Source organism: Copadichromis virginalis, linkage group LG22, assembly GCF_057382275.1.
Source record: "Copadichromis virginalis isolate Kocher_CV1m ecotype Utaka linkage group LG22, C_Virginalis_male_GT1.1, whole genome shotgun sequence".
NCBI lineage: Eukaryota > Metazoa > Chordata > Actinopteri > Cichliformes > Cichlidae > Copadichromis > Copadichromis virginalis.
In genome coordinates this window covers 10,232,645-10,248,851 of record NC_140638.1, presented here as the reverse complement: position 1 = coordinate 10,248,851, position 16,207 = coordinate 10,232,645, and the positions used below count along the sequence as shown (strand labels likewise).

The window sequence follows — 16,207 nt, the reverse complement described above, 5'->3', positions numbered from 1 at the left end:
TTGAACTAAAAGGTGGAACACACTGTCAGTCATATCTATCTGTGACAGATTTCCAGTCTTTCAAGGACTCTTTTTGACTCTTCTTTTCACTTTTTCCTCCTATTTTAAAGCATAATTGCAATTTGGAGACTAATGATTTGGTAAGTGGCTAATAATAGGCTGGCATTAAAGGGATGGTCTTCTAACGAGCCCTTTCATGTCTCTCCATCTCATTAGTAGCCACGGTGATTAGCAGGAGGTCCTGGGGTTAGGATCGGTCGCAGGAGGCCCCATTACACATCATTAGGGGCCAACGCCAGGAGGGTCTGGAATGAGCCCCATGGAGGGCCCCCGCCTGCAAAGAGCTGCTGTATACCTGCAGGCAGGCTGGCTTAATCCTGGTGTTGTTATGGCAGAGAAGGCATCTTTTCTCTTTTTTTTAGCTTTTGTCAAAACATTAATGGTAAGTTTGAATGTTAAAATGTAAAGGGCAGAGAATCACTGGATATATTTTCAGCAGTGAGCAGCATCCATCATCATTTCCGTGTCATTTATATGCAATTAACTGACATAAAGACTTGACTCCAAGTCCTGAGGCCCGATGAGCGGGGGTCAAGAAATCAATTTTAATTAGAATTTAATAGGAATAATGTCTGCAAGTCCTTTCTTCTTTTGCATCAACACCATAGCCTCCTCTCCAAACTGAATTTCACAACTTTGTTTAACCCCCGAGAGGGAATTACGAGGTCAGCGCAGTGAAGCCAACCCCCCTCTCCACCCTGAACTCCACATTCACTCTACACTTGAAAGAGGAGGAAGGTTACATGTTTTGGCATGGAGGCCCAGCTTCTAAATATCTAGAGGACACGGATCTGGCGTTATTCAGATTATGAGGAGGAGAAAGGGCAGAGGGTGAAATAATTGAAGAGAAACATGAGCTGTAGCACCCAAGGGTTTGTGTGCTTGTGTCAGCACTGTACGTGTATATGTGCGTACTCGTATTTAAAGTAAAAGTGTATAATTAGAGTGCAAAGCGACCTCTGTGCTGGATTAGTGGTTCAATTTAGCACGTCTTGGGTGATTTGGCTGATTTTAAAGAGTGCTGGCTGTGAGCTGGAGGTCCAGCGAGCTTCTCTTTGCAGATTCTCTTTGCATCTCAGGACCAGGGATCTGACAGCGTAGCCCATGGGTGCTGCCGGCTGCCCTCGGCCACTGTCACAGCCGAGACTGGTGCCGGAGCAGATGTGGAGCTGAACTGAGGGAAGTGGGTCATGGTGCTGCAGGCTGTGTACAATTCAAACAAGGCCTTATTATGCACAAGGTAAGTCACGCTCCTTTTTTACTCTTTTCGTGTGTTTGTCTGTGTGTGTGTGTGTGTGTGTGTCAAATGAAGGCATGGCTGCTGTGTTAACATTACAATAATCTTTCTTCCCCCAGGAGGCCTCGCAGACGACCCTCAGTCAGCCGAGTTCAGTCTATCGCTCTTTCCATCAGTGTCCTCTGCAGTTGTCTTTTGTAACTTGGGTTTTTTCTTTCTTTTCGAGAGAGGGGAGATGGAAAAAGACATGATTTTGCGTGTGACGAGGCCTTGGGCGCACGGCTGTGTTTGATGTATTTTTTATGTGCTTAGGCTACTGGTGAACGATGGGGAGGGCGAGGGATGGGGAAGGAGTGAGAGAGGATGCCTGGAGCTGATGCAGTTGAATGGGAATGTTGTTGAAGGAGAAAAGGGAGGGAGGAAAGAGATAGAAGTGTGCGTGCGTGCGTGCGTGCGTGCGTGCGTCTGTGTGTGTGTAGGGGAGGGAGGGAGGTTGAGTTTTTTTTTTTTTTTTTCTGCCGGCAGCAACATTATGTCAGGGGGATGAGTGCAGGGAGGAGAGAGACAGCGAACACTTGTTAAGTCTGTCTGATGTAGCCTCTCTATACCAGAAACACACCTCCAGAAAACACACTTACACATGCACGCACACACACACACACATATTCAGACACACAGAAACCACTGCCATGCCCCTCTGATCTGACAGTTCCAAAAACATTCAGTCACCAGCTTGGAGAAAATATCACATTGCAACAAATCCTGCAGTCCTCCCTTTTGTGAGGACCGGGGGTATGATGCCGCCTGTCGGTGTTGCATTCTCCGTAACATTTTGCCTTAAACACACCTGAGACTGTAAATGATGAAGTGTGTTGTCCTAAGACTAAAACATCCCCTGTTAGCTTTATATAATATGCACTCTTATCAGCCCTGATGATGACGGTGTGTTCGGTGACTAACTGGAGGATTTGGGATTTACTGACGTGATTCTACTTACCTTAAATTCGCTTGAGTGATTTCCTCCATTTCCCAGAAAGTATTTTAACAACCACCAGAAGATGGGCATGGCTTTTTTCTTGTTGAATCCAACAAAAGGGAGATAAACTGATTATACAGTTATCACAGTGAAAGCATCACATGATGATTTGTGTGTGTTTTTGGTGAATTTAAATTCCCCAAAGCCACGCAGGGAAAAAAGTTGTGATTGTGTTGATATGCACGGTCACAAGTAAAAGTAATTAGCACTAAAATATACTCAATAAATCAGCTTCGTCATAGTATATTCAAGATAATTGTGATTTATGCACATTATTGTTGTTGCAGTGGGTGGTTTTGGTGTAGCTGATTACATCATATTGACACTCATCTGGGGAAAACCAACCACAGCATATCAGCACATATACCTCATACCAGCTGTCAAACACGGTGGAGGAGGGATGATGATTTAGACTCGTTTTAAAGCCACAGATTTGGGCACTTTGGACTCATGATGAACTCCTCTGTATACTAGAGTATTCTAGGCTCCAGCGTGTCTGCCAGTAAAAGCTAAACCCAAACTGGGTCGTGCAACAGGACAATGACACCAAGCAGAGCAGCAAACCTACAACAGAATGGCTGAAAAAGAAGAATCAAAGAGTTGCTATAATCCAGGTAAAGTCCAGACCTCAACCCAGTTGCCGTGTGGCAGGACCTTAAGAAAACTATGCATAAATCAATTCCAAAAAACTTCAATAAACTGAAAAAGAGTAGTCCAAAAAGTGTTTTTTCAGATGGTGAAAGGTCAGCCCTGCAGGTCAGTTTAGCACCCAGACTCTTCTACTACAAAGTCCTGCTGTTGTAATAGCCATAGGTCTTGCATATTTTGCTGAAATATGCAAGACCTTCCCTGGAAATGTCATCTAATGGAAGTATGTGAGATGTATATGTGATGATGTCTTTCCAGATGTACAAGCTGCCAATTCCAATAGGCGCTAATACCATCAGAGATGCAGGCTGTTGAACTAAGCACTGATAAAAAGCCAGATAGTCCCTCTCATCTGTAGTCCAGAGGATGCAGGGTCCATTGTATTTTCAAAAACAGTGTCAAATATTACAATTATACTGTTTTGAGATTCCCACATGACCCTTCAAAGGATAGCAGCAAGTGCCTGAGTCTGTGGGAAGCTGAGTAAATGTGTTGGTGACAGAGTTCTCATGACGTTATCAAGGTTCCCCTTGACTTCTGTTACCACAAACTTCTTCGTTTCCCTTAAAATGAATCTAAAATCTATCTCAGTAGATATCATATCGTTATATCTGACAGAGAACAGAATGTGTGCACAAACATTTAAACAAAAGTATAAAATTTTCATTTTTGTGTGTTTTATGCATTTCTGGCAACGCATCAGGGAAAAAAGAATAACATTTATGGTAATTTTAATGCTGTCCGATGTCAAAAGAGGTAAAAATGTGACCTTAACGCTGTGCAAAGGTTATGTATGAGTGCAATTTTGGTGTCAGTCACTGATCCAGTTTGCATCTGTCCTGCAAAACAAGACAATATGGAAACTTAGAACATCCAGCATGTGGAGAACTGACTTTTTTAAGTTTGGTATGAGACACAGATTTGTCACGGGGAGAGATTAAATGTATTTGCAAGACTTAATGAATACATAACTGTTATACCGTGAAATTCCACCAGGCCTACAACTGTAAATTACATCAATGTTAAGCTTTTTACACACTTTATTGTTTTTGTGGTTTTAATTTTGACTGAATAAAACTGTCCCTTTCTCATATACTAAAAAACTAAATATAAAACAGTGAAAGAGAGTTAGATGTTCTCTAACAATTAAAACCCCCATATCTCTTATTTTATATCTCACATATGCATAGCTATATATTGTGACTCATGTAGTTATTATGTATTTGCTGGGTGACCTCCCCCACCGCCCCACCCCACCAGCCAACCTGGAAAAAGTAAAGTGACATCATAACATAAGGGAGTTTAAACCATGATCTAAAACAGTTATAGCATGTAGCATAATACTATTTCAGCTGATAGTGCAGTTTGACCAGCTTCACATTGACATGATGTCAACAAAATGTCATTTTAACAAGAGTAAAACCACCCCCTCCAAACTCCAGCTGCAGCCAGATGTAGAAAGAGGGAGTGAATGGCACTACAGTAAAACCGTGTTGGTTATATTAAAGAGATCCTATGGATGGATTATAAACCACTTTTTAAACTTCTACATTGTGTTTATGAATGAGGATTCCCATAAAGGTACCCAAGAATTATTATTCTTTTTTGCCCATTTTGAGATGCTTTTATTTCTTTTTATTTGTTCATTTATTTTACTTGCTGGATTTCCTCTATGGAAATAAGTTTGGTAGCTACCACCCACAGAGTTACAATCCATTGTAATAAAAAGACGCTCGTTTTTGGGAATTCAGACCCATTGTTGAATAAACAACAAACACAACAGGCTTTCTGTCCGCGCACCGATTCATTCTCCACTGTTTCCTTTTTTCTTTTTCAGCCGCAGCCCAGTTTAGGAAATGCTTTTAGTCACCCAGCCTTTTCTTTTTTCTAGAGCTACCGCGTTAGACTGAGAGGAGGAGGAGAGAGGAAGAGGAAGATAAACATCACACAGAGGAGGGTCAGAGGAGGGGAAAAATTGGGAGGGCGCAGTGTCCAGCTTGTCTATCGAGCAACAAACCGGCAAAATAGGTAAGAAAAAACTGGAACCTCGTGCAAATAGATTCACATGTCTGACTTATGCAAGCGGTGAAAGGGAGATGAAGGGCAGGCTCTGAGGTTGTTTTATATGAGAAGGGCTAGAGTGGAGACTGCACAGATATGGGGTGAGCGTTACATAACGCAGCGCAGATTAAATATCCCTGCTTTTTCCTCTACATTTCTGAGTATATTTTTATTATTATTATTGTTTGAGGATGAAACTCTGAGGCGTTTTTGAGCTTTAGCAAAGAGCAGTGCTCGGATGAGGAAGAAGAACTGTCGCGTTTCAGGCTTTATCATCCTGATATTCTCCAATAAGCCGTAAAATGCAGCCACTGGGCGGCATTGGACGCCTTTTTCACGTTTTCTACAGAGCCAGGCGTCCTCATTTCAAGATTATAGGCATCCACCCAGCAGCAGGACTGCTTAGGTATTATTTTCCTTTATTTCCATCGCGCTTACGGCAACAAATATGGTGTTTTTGCACTCAGAGCGAAAAAAATACAAACCACTCGTTATCAACATGAGAATTATTTTATTCTCCCATTTCAAGCGCCAGCACTGCGGCCAAAAACGCGTCGATTTCGGGCGGTTTGTCCCCGTTCCTCTCGCCGTGGTTAGAGCTTCAGCATGCGCGCTCACGACACCGCCACCATCGCTGTCCTTCAGCACCACGTGAGCGCGCGTGCATAGGAAGAGGAGAGGGGACTGATTGACAGCAGCCTGGAGTCAGGATTAGAGAGATTTCCATTCTGAGGAGACATGTAAATATTTGACGCTAATAGAAATGGAGTGCGCAGACCAGCCTGTAGTTATAGACGTTATAAACAAGGAAAGTGTGTGTGTGTGTGTGTGTGTGTGTGTGTGTGTGTGTGTGTGTGTGTGTGTGTGTGTGTGTGTGTGTGTGTGTGTGTTTGGCCCCAGTGGGCTAGGCATTGAATTTTCCTGTTTTTGTTGCTTTAGCTCATGACTGCATTTTAGCTGTTTTGATCTTTTTTAATCCTCCTCCTTTCGCCCATGAAGAACTTTTCTTTGTTGCTTTGTTCTGCTGCCATGTGATGACAGGTTTAAGCAGCTACACACTGTGCAGGCCTGCGACACAGATTTTATTTATTGTTTCACTGTGATTTGGCTTGACTTTCTTTTGTTAGAGCATACTGCACATTTCTCAATGCAACTTCTGATTGATGTTCTGTTTCTTTAACACACTAAGATGTTTTTCTGCAAAGGAAGCCAAAAACCTTAAATGTTATAGACTGAAGCTATAAGCACTAGAAACTTAACTATGGATCTCAAGTAAGTCATGTCAAGTAGATTTTCATCTTCTATCTAAATTTTTGGCTCCAGGAAGTTGGGAAACATTCAAAGTGATGTACACGGTGGGCAAATGTCCAGCGGTGCTGTGTGTAGAGGTTATTTGAAGTAAAGAATGGCACTACCAGTACTTTGATGTTATGTTCTTTGTCATTTCAGTGAGAATCAGTCGAGGCCAGTGATGCTTCATCATCAGGACCAGCCTCTGAACTCAGCCTATGGAAGCTCCAACAGTAGTTCCTCGTTCCAAAACAGGAAGTGCGACAAAGACGGCAACTTCAACTTCCTGCCAAGGAAAGATGATGAGGACTACACGGGCAATGTAGAAGGAGGAGGAGATGAGAACCGAAACCAGGTGCGGCCCCGAAACTTGGGCCCACTTGGGCGTGACCCCCCAAACTCAGGGGTTCTGTCGCCGCGCTCCCGCATGTCCTGCTGGAGCCGCCTTGAGCCTCTGCCTGAAATCGAAGGTGGGGACGATGGTTATGGTAGAGTGCCCCCTGATGGAGCGGAGGAGAGGAGGATGGAGGAAGAGGAGGGAAGGATGATGATGAACCAGGATGATGAGAAGCAAAGAGAGAAGAGGGAGCAGCAGAGGAGGAAGGGCAGCACAGACTTCAGAGGAAGACAGGAAGAGGATTATGATGCACTGCTGGACGACGAATGGGGAGACAGTGACTCCGAGTCGGAGTACAGCTACCGGTCTGGCGGCAGCATGTCTTCCCTCAACATGGAAAGCGGGGGAGAAGGGATGCTCATGGGAGGCCTGGACCGCATTGGTGTCGGGGAACCAAAATCGAGTCATCCGGAAAGTGGCCCAGCAGGAAACAGAGACCCAGCCACGAGACAAAGAAGCTTTAGCCGCAAGTCCCTCCCAGGAAGCAACCTGGGAAATCTGGAGGAAAAAGCGGAAGATCAAGACGATGATGACGATCAGTCCTCCGACTCAGACGGCGAGATGCCAGAGCTGATGGACACCGTATGGACGCTGCGGGACCGTGAGCGCTTCAAGGCTCAGGAAATGGAGAAGCACCAGGTGCAGCTGACCATGTATCGCCGCCTGGCGCTGATTCGCTGGGTCCGCACCCTTCAGGGCCGCGTCCAGGAACAGCAGAACCGCCTTCAGTCCAGCTTTGATGTCATCCTCACTCACAGGAAGGAGTTGCTGCGAATGGGCGCCGCCGCTGCCATAGCCAACACTGCTCCCGCTGCTGCTGTCAGCCAATCGTGAGAGGAAACAAGTGTTTATAAAACTGCACTTTTGCTCATAAATTTCCCCTGGAAAAAGGAAAAAAAATCTCCCATCATCCCGTCAGACATTTTTAAGCTTTATGTTGCTTATTGTTGCTCATCTTCCCCGTTTTCCCATACAGAGCATCAATTACTGTATCAAACTCATCTTTGGGCTGCTGAAGACTGGTTTTAACTTCAGCTTCTACACAAAAACCAAAATGTCACATGACTTAGGATATATTCTCATTAAAGCAATGACTGTATGAACTCTTGAGTGTTGTTATAATATGATGTTTATATCAGAAATGTCCTACATGCTGTTGTTACCTGTCTTGACCTCTGCGTAAAAAAAAATCCCTAAAAGTGTTGGAAAACATCCATGTGTTAGAGATGATTTCTACCAGGAGATGCTGTATATAATTATGATCGATTAAAAGAATAAAGTATCCTTCTATCTAATGTTTTGTGTGGATGTTTTTTTAATTTAACTTTTAAACAGCTTAATCTAGATTGAGCTCATTTCTAATAGACACATCTGAGAGAAAGACTAAGGCTGATAACTCCACTTCAAGAGCACAGAGGCTTCTTTTGATTCCTGAGGAACATTTTAAGAAGCTGGTTTATCAAAGTTCCCTCAGAACAGATATGACTAAAGAAGGCCAGTTTTTATCTTCTGTAGCTGTACTTGCTGTACTTGAAGCCTTGGGCCAATGCCCTTTGAGCTCACAATTGCCTCTTTGTCAGCTGAACAAAGTTGTTTTGTATCTGCTCATCACACGGGGCTGGGAGCGTGTGTTCTGCAGGCAGTGTGATAGCCGTGTGAGGGCTCAAGCCTCAATCTTTACGGGCTGGGCTTCCGCCGCAGGCTTTCCGAGATCATCTCACCTCTTTCTAAGTGCGTGTATGTGTGTGTGTGTGTTCAGAAAGATACCAGCCACGCTGCCACCCTGTAATCTCCGTCCTGGGCGAGTCGATGGGAGTCGCTGGAAGCCCTCGGGGAGCTTCAGTCTGCGCCCCGGGCCGCTGCGGGTCCTATCCGGCCTCGGTGAACAGACGCCGGTCCGGTTGCGCGCAGGAGCCAAACCCCGGGGCAAGTTTGGGATAATCCCCAGCTATGCCTCCAAACCAATTCCAGTTTATTTATTTTTTTCCTAGCTTATCGCTTTTCTTGGACGCGCAGGCACCGCACAGAAAGTCTGAGTCCATTTCCATATTGATCCGCTGTTCGTTGTGTTTGCGAGGCGACAAATCTGAGCGGATAACATGTTTACAGCAGAGCAGTGACTTGTATACAACGTGATACAGAAAACATCCTCAAAAAAGGGACATCTGGGAACAAACGTGCCTTTGATGGGGATTTTGTAAACCGCGGAGACTTGATTTCAAGGTAGTTAGAGGTTATAAATGAAGTGAGACAAAGCTCACGAAGATAAATGAAGCTGCAGGGGCGCGAAGGGGAAAAAACACGGCTGATCAGTTTTACCTCGGGATAAAGGAGGGTTCCAGTATCTTTAGAGCATATGACAATATTTTAGATGTGTGGTTCAGTATTAAAATATCCGCTGGTGCTAAGCTTATTAACTGTTTCCTCCATTTAAAAAAGAAGGAGGCTTTGTGTAGATTAAATGTAACTAGTGACTTTATAAATGGTTAATAAATGACTTATTATGCTTTTATTAATGCGTTGTAAGCAGTGATTAGCACGAGACAGGTTTATCTTGTCGGCCTATATAACGTTTCAATAACAACTCAAAGACGTTAAGGATTAATACAAACATTATTTAATGACGTCATTTTAACAGTAAGTTAACCAATAAAGATTTGTAAACTGTTTTTAATAGTTAGTGTTAAAATCTATCTATGACTTGTTTTTATTGTTAAACTGCTGAAAATTTGATTTAAAAAAAAATCTGCTAAAAAAGTTTGTAACAAATAGACTCACATGTTCTCATTCAGTATTTTTCCAGAAGTTCAGAGGTCAAAGTGTTCAATGAGATCTCCAATGAGACCATTAGAGTGTCCACGGCTGGAGGAGAATAAAGGCCACGAAGGGACCTGGAAAACTCAGTAAATTGTTTATTAGAGACAATGAGGGCTTTATTTTCGAGTTTCCACCGCTGTAAATAGTGGCATCATGCAATATTTCCAGGATAACGACTATTTATATCCGACTTTCATGAAAAACACTATGTAAAGTATGCAGGGTTATTATTATTATTTTTTAACTTACATTCCTTAGACTAAATACGTTCTTCGGCGTGACCGTCGGGGCCCTGCTGCGGGCGCATTGCGCACATCTTCTGCAAACTCGGTAAATCAGTCGGTTACTAAAAATAAAAAATAAATAAGTAAATAAAAAAAAAACCCTACAACAAAAACGAAACCCTGGAATGACAGGTATGGCGTTAGATGACTTTTTTTCAGAGCAAAGCTTCCCGGGGAGCAGAGAGGTGCGCACAGCTGGGCCTTGTGGCACATCCCCAAGGCGAGTGGGAGCGCCAAGAGGCTCATCTGCATTTTTCTGTTTTGTAACACACTTCACTTTTTTTTCAAACAACCAGAGCACCCAAATCCAAATGTTTTAATGTCTGATGGAAGGTTTCAGGGTCTTTGCTTTGCGATATATTTAACCCACAGAGAAAGGGTTGTAACACATCTCCTTGAAGTTTAAGACGCTTAATCGCGAGTGTTGTTAAAAGAATTATACTGTTTTCTTCTAAATTGTATTTTGGTGGTATCATCATGTATTCTAATAGCAGACATGTGGTTACCTATAAAATACTGACTGTGAAAACAGATTTTTTTAAATGAGCTTTTTTACGCTTACGTTTAAAGACGAATGTGCACTAAAAGAAAATCTATCGATTGTTAAAATATATATTTAAAATATCAATTTTGCGGCCTGATTTTCATGCCCTTTGGTGATATATTCTTTCTCGTGTAGATTTTGGTAGCTGTGCATGTTGTGCCATCGATCAGTGGTTGCAAACCTGGAATTAACTGATGTATTTGTTGATACTTGTGTATTTTTTTTAATCGATGCTTTGCAGAAAACATATCCAAGGTTGCCAGGTTTGCTACACTACCTTGTGACGTTTTTTCCCTTCGAGCAACGGGCACTCAAAGTCTTTATAGCTTCCACAGCGAGATTCTTCACACCTGCATATTTTTTTGTGATGAATCATTTACAGGAAACAGAGCCGCATGTAACCATTCACAAATGTATTAGATTAGCCAACTTCTCAGCACAAAACGCGTTAGAACCTGTTAAAAATAGTATCTAATCATCAAGATGGCGCAGGGACGGAGGAAAACATCCTCCCTACCAGACTATGAAAGAAAATAGAGCTACATATACTGGGGGGGGGGATAATTTTTGAAGGTCAGTTTAAAGATGCTCTCTAATGTGATTAACTTCAGCTTTGAGGGAAGATTATTTTAATGAAGTACAGCAGATAAAAGATGTGTGATGATGAGTCATCAGCCAGTATTAGGATAACCGGAACACTACAGACTAAATGTAGGGATAATGTGAGACACATTACTAATAAATGTGCAACTTTACAAACAATCTATGTGGGCTAAATGTTCGACATGTTTTATTGTTGTCTGTGTGTCTTTATATGCTTGTGTGTTCATCGTTTCTATCCTAATAATTGTTAAGACTGTTTTTTCAGGTTCAGCTAAACATCTTTGGGTTTCACTAACGATCTTTCTTGAAGGTGTTAACTTCATTTTTCTTTTAAGGAGGGGACACAGGGGACAATATTAATACTTAAACCCCAAACTAAGTGTACATGCTACTGTGTGGTGTGAGGGAGTGATGGAAACTGTGCATCATTCTATTAAATCCAGAAGTAATTAGAAGGAAGAAATGGAACAGCAGAAGATGGGGAAACAGTACATGTAGTACAAGACAGAATTCACCACAGGGGACCATGGCAGGTCACGAGGGCAAGGTTTCACAGGCCTGCTTTAATATCCACCATTACTGTTGTCCATTTTATTTGTTTAGACTGGTAGCAAACCCACGGCATGACCCCCTGCAAAGAACAGCCTCAAGACTCTAAGGAGGGAGATTTTTTGTATTGAGATCACGAGTCTCAGGACCTTGATGTTAACTAGCAATTCAAAAAGTGGAGATAATAACCCAGCTGTCCTCGTATCATGCTGACCATTCATGAGGAACACAAAGTGTTTCGTATATGTGTTCCACTTGTCTCACAGAGGGGGATTGTGAACAGAAAGGAAGGGGGGAGAGAAAAGTATTTAAATATGTGTTCAGTTTTTTTCATCTTGAGCCAGTTACAATGTGAGACAAGGGCTAAAAATGCTGTGCAGTCCCACAAGAAGTGGGACACCTGATCACCCTGGTGGGATGTTATTAAAGGAGACCTGAATGGACTGACTTTAGATTGCCTGAGCAGGAACAAGGAGGCTCCAGCATCCACTAGGGGGGGATACTCCATCACACACCCACTCGGTTCAGACCGTCACCTCCTTTTGTTTCTGTGTTCTGACACCAGAGGTCAGCAGCGTGCACATGGATGGCTCATCCAGCAGTGTGTGCAGCAGTGGTGCACTTAATGGGGGACCACCAGGGATCTGCAAAGGAGGGTTTCTATTGGGACATATTTTCAAACAACCCCCATTTTTTATTCTTTTTTGTGGAACAACAACAAAATAAATAAATAATTAAGATTAAAAGCTCTCTTTCTAACCTTTCTACAGTTTGGGTTTAAGTTTACTTAAAAAGAAAGAAAAGAAAAAGCACTAAAATTATTTTGTAGCCAGTGCTGAATTTAACGTGTTTGCTCAGGAGGTCATGGGCTCAAATGTGGAGAGCCACACAGGAAATGCAATACCAAAAATAAAAACATTTGTGACTTCTTCTTCATCAAAATCATACGTGTGGCACAATCTTCTACTGTGTGTTTTTTGTGTTTCAGCTTTATTTTAAACATTTTGGAATCTCGAGCTGAATAAAGTTACAGGATCTGAGCCAAACTCACTCGACACACAGAAACAATGTAACACCAAAGTTTGACCCAGGATTTTGTGTCATTATTTGAACACTGTTGTTCCGTCACTTATCCAAACTGATGCTCTCGTGCAGATATTTTTTGGAACTTACTTATCTCTGCTTGTTGTTGTTCGTTAACACGTATTTGTTTCGGCCCCTCTTCATAAATCTGCCACGCGCTTTAAAGTAAAACTGCATGGATGTACCCAACAAAAGGTCAAACTCATCATATCTGATCTTGAATAAAAAGTCAGTCCAAAAAAAAAAAAGGATGTCAAAAGTGAAATGATGAATTAAACCAAGATGTACTAACCAAGTGGAGAGCTATTAATTGAAGCACTGCCTGGGTTATTAATCCCATTTTAGATCAATAGGCTGTTTTGGTGCTATCATCTGTGCCACTGTTGGTTGTTTACTCAAGAATATGATATGGGTTTGCTCTTTTTTATTATTATTTATTTAAATAATCTCTTATATGTTATACTTTTTTAACTGGTTGTTGTCTAGAAGGTTCATATCCTAAAACATACCATTTTTTCTTTCTTTAAATAATAAAAACAAACAAACTGTGGATCCAAGATTTTTTTTTTTAAGGAAATAAAAGCCAACACAACAGCATTTGTCCCCCTTGTTGTCCTCATCAGGCCTGCAGTGGATCTGCGCCCCACAGTTTGAAAACCACTTGTTTACCATCTCTTACGAATTTACTATTGTTGCATTTTATAAATTGAAATGTAATTTTTACACAAGCAAATATTAAATTGTATCATGTTTAAAGGGAACCTGAGCTTGTTTTGTTTGTCCATTCGGTTAAATAAAAAGTTATATAAAATTAAACAAATACCAGTGCTCTTGAATACAGTTACATTATAACACTGATCCAAACTATCTCAATTTAGAGCCAGTGACGTTAGTGTGCTGTATTAGTTAAACAGTCCTTGTGATTTATTATCTGTCAATATAAGAGCTTGTCAAATATCAACAAGACACTGATAAAAACAAGTAAAACACTGTGTCTTTTGCCTGGATTCACTTTATTTCTGGACTCTACTGACAGCAGCCCCCTGATGTTTTGTTCATTCATGTCTGTGTAAAGCTGTAAATCCTTTCCTGCTGTCACATTTACCTCCCTGTGTACGGTAGCTACAGAGACTCATATCTCTCTTTCCCGACACTAAAATTCCCCACAGATTAAGATTCCTCAGGACAGGATCTGCAGTCTTGTATCCAGATGCCCTTGACATGCAAAAGTTCGGGAGTCCCTGCTGCAGCCACGGCTTTAGCTGTTGCATCGGGCTTTTTTTGAACACAGAAATACATATATACCCTATCATACTCTCTCTCCCCTTCTTCCCTCTGCCTGATGTAGTGTGACAGTGTGTTCGCCCGCAGCACTCTGCTGGCGTGGAAACAATCAGCTTTGACAGAAAGGGGGTGGCGGTGGAGGGGATAGAGGGAGGCAGAGGAAGAGGGAGGGATGGTGGGTGAGGAAGGGTGGAGGGGAGGCTGCGGCCTGAGGCCTGTGTATGATGAACTGGATAGAAAGACCCGTCATGAGAAGAGAAACAACACACAAACATAATAGATAGATAGATAGATAGATAGATAGATAGATAGATAGATAGATAGATAGATAGATAGATAGATAGATAGATACTTCCTGTTTTTGTCTTTTCCTCTGTCCTCACTGTTGCCTTGATTGAATTCACCTGTGCCTTGTTATCCCTCTTTGTGTGTTTTTGTTCTGGTAGGTAACTTTAGTTAGTCTTCTGTTTTTGCTGTTTCTCTGTATTAAATAAAGTGTCTTCTTCTTTTTGTCAACACTTGGGTCTCCATTATGGACCTTATTGCCACCTTGATATTGATATAAAGAAAAAAGATACACTCCTGAGTCCAGCTTATTTAAGACATAAAAATACTTGTTTTATGTTTGTCCCTTTTATAATCCCTTCATCTCTTTTCTGAATGTTTATGTTGTCCCAGCCTTTTCTGTTAATTCGTTCATATGGGTACTTTCAAAGCAATATTACTCTCAAGAGACCCACACCTATGCGTAAATTATCAAATACCCTAAAATGTGTTAAGTATAATTTAATGAGTGTGGAGAAACTCTCTGTATGAATTACAGCAGAAGTTTAATTAAATGTCTCAGTGTGTTTAACTATCAGTTATCATTACTTTACTCATTCCTGCAGAGCCCAATTATTAAATTTAAATAATTTACAGTCTCATTAACAATAGATTTACTACATCTAAATGTTCCTGGCTAAGTTCACACTGCAAACCTTTGTGCTCATTTCTGATTTATTGCTCATATACGTTTTTTTCCCCCCTTTTGCTTTGCTCTTAATGTTGTTCTTGTCCTGAACTATTCTGCAATGTGCAAATGAGCAATACTGTCACAGAGATCATGCTGCTTTGCAGAAGTCAGTGTGCAGCGCTGTGTTTGTAAGAAGCCAGTGAATTTGTGAGAAGGTGACAACGAAGATGTTAATTATGGCTTGGTGTTCCGGTAAGCAGGTGAGTGGGATCATCACATGAATGGCTGCCACGGCCAATCAAAATTGTGGATTTGATCCAAAATTTTAGGATGTGACTTTCAACAAGATTCAAAGGAAAACTGTCCATTCAGACTTTCCCTCGGCGATGATGGAGGACACAACAAAGAACGTAAGTAAACTGAAGGTTTACATACACAAGGAGATGAGGGCGGAGTGGAAACACATAGGGAGAAACACACAGCAGAACTGAATCTAACTGAGGCAAGGGATACACAACTAAACATAATGCACATTAGCGGCTCTCAAAAGCAGGAAGTCTCAACACTGAGACAGACAGCGACACAAAATTGACATCAGTAAACAGACATGACTGACTACACACAGGGGACGCTGGGGAGGACACACAGAGAGGAGAATTAAACAAACTGGACACGAAAGGGAACAAAATTAAACAGAGAAATGAGATCTAGAAACATGAATAACTAAACTAGGAAACAGTGGAAATACTGAACCAGGAGACTAAACAATGAAAACTAGAATGCAATCATAATAACTCAGAAACAGGAGAGAAAAAACATAGGAATCATAAAAATTCACAGAGGTGATTCAAAGTGGTTACCATTCATCTGTTTTATAAAATATAAAATATATTGAATACACAGTGATAACAGTGAATACAAAGGACAAAAAATATTCTAAAGAAGAATATTCTTTATCCACTGCTTCAACAGTGTCAAAGTCCGGGCACTGGGGAGGCCAATTCATGACTGATAATGTTCCACTGTGTGTTTTTCCATCCAGATATGCTTTTACTGCAATCGCAGTGTGTTTGGCATCTCTTTCATGCTAGAAAATGAAGCTGATGTCAATCAGAGACTTCCCAGATGGCATTTCATGCTGGAAATCTGATAATACACTTTTGCTTTTACAATTCCATCAGTTCCAACAGATCCCCAACACCACTGACTGAAACATAGCCTCAAACCATGATAGATCGTCCACCGTGTTTTACAGATGGCTGTATCTTTCTCTAACGATTGAAACCAAAATGTTCCAAATTGGATTTATCACACCGAGAGACCTGTTACCACTGATTTTCAGTTCAGTTCTTGTGTAAT

At 41.6% G+C, this 16,207-nt stretch overlaps 1 protein-coding gene across 2 annotated transcripts; it reads left to right on the top strand.

Moving 5' to 3' along the window:
* Positions 1–5,036: 5,036 nt before the first annotated feature.
* On the top strand, positions 5,037–8,024 carry c19h1orf216 (chromosome 19 C1orf216 homolog). 2 transcript variants are annotated; one of them, XM_085446737.1, is made up of 2 exons: positions 5,037–5,143; positions 6,492–8,024. In XM_085446737.1, the coding sequence occupies exons 1-2, from the start codon at positions 5,139–5,141 to the stop codon at positions 7,561–7,563; spliced, it is 1,077 nt and encodes a 358-aa protein (XP_085302863.1). In that variant the 5' UTR covers positions 5,037–5,138; the 3' UTR covers positions 7,564–8,024. The 2 variants fall into 2 exon arrangements, with proteins under 2 accessions (XP_085302863.1, XP_085302864.1); XM_085446738.1 differs by lacking the exon at positions 5,037–5,143 and adding an exon at positions 5,181–5,448.
* Positions 8,025–16,207: the final 8,183 nt, after the last annotated feature.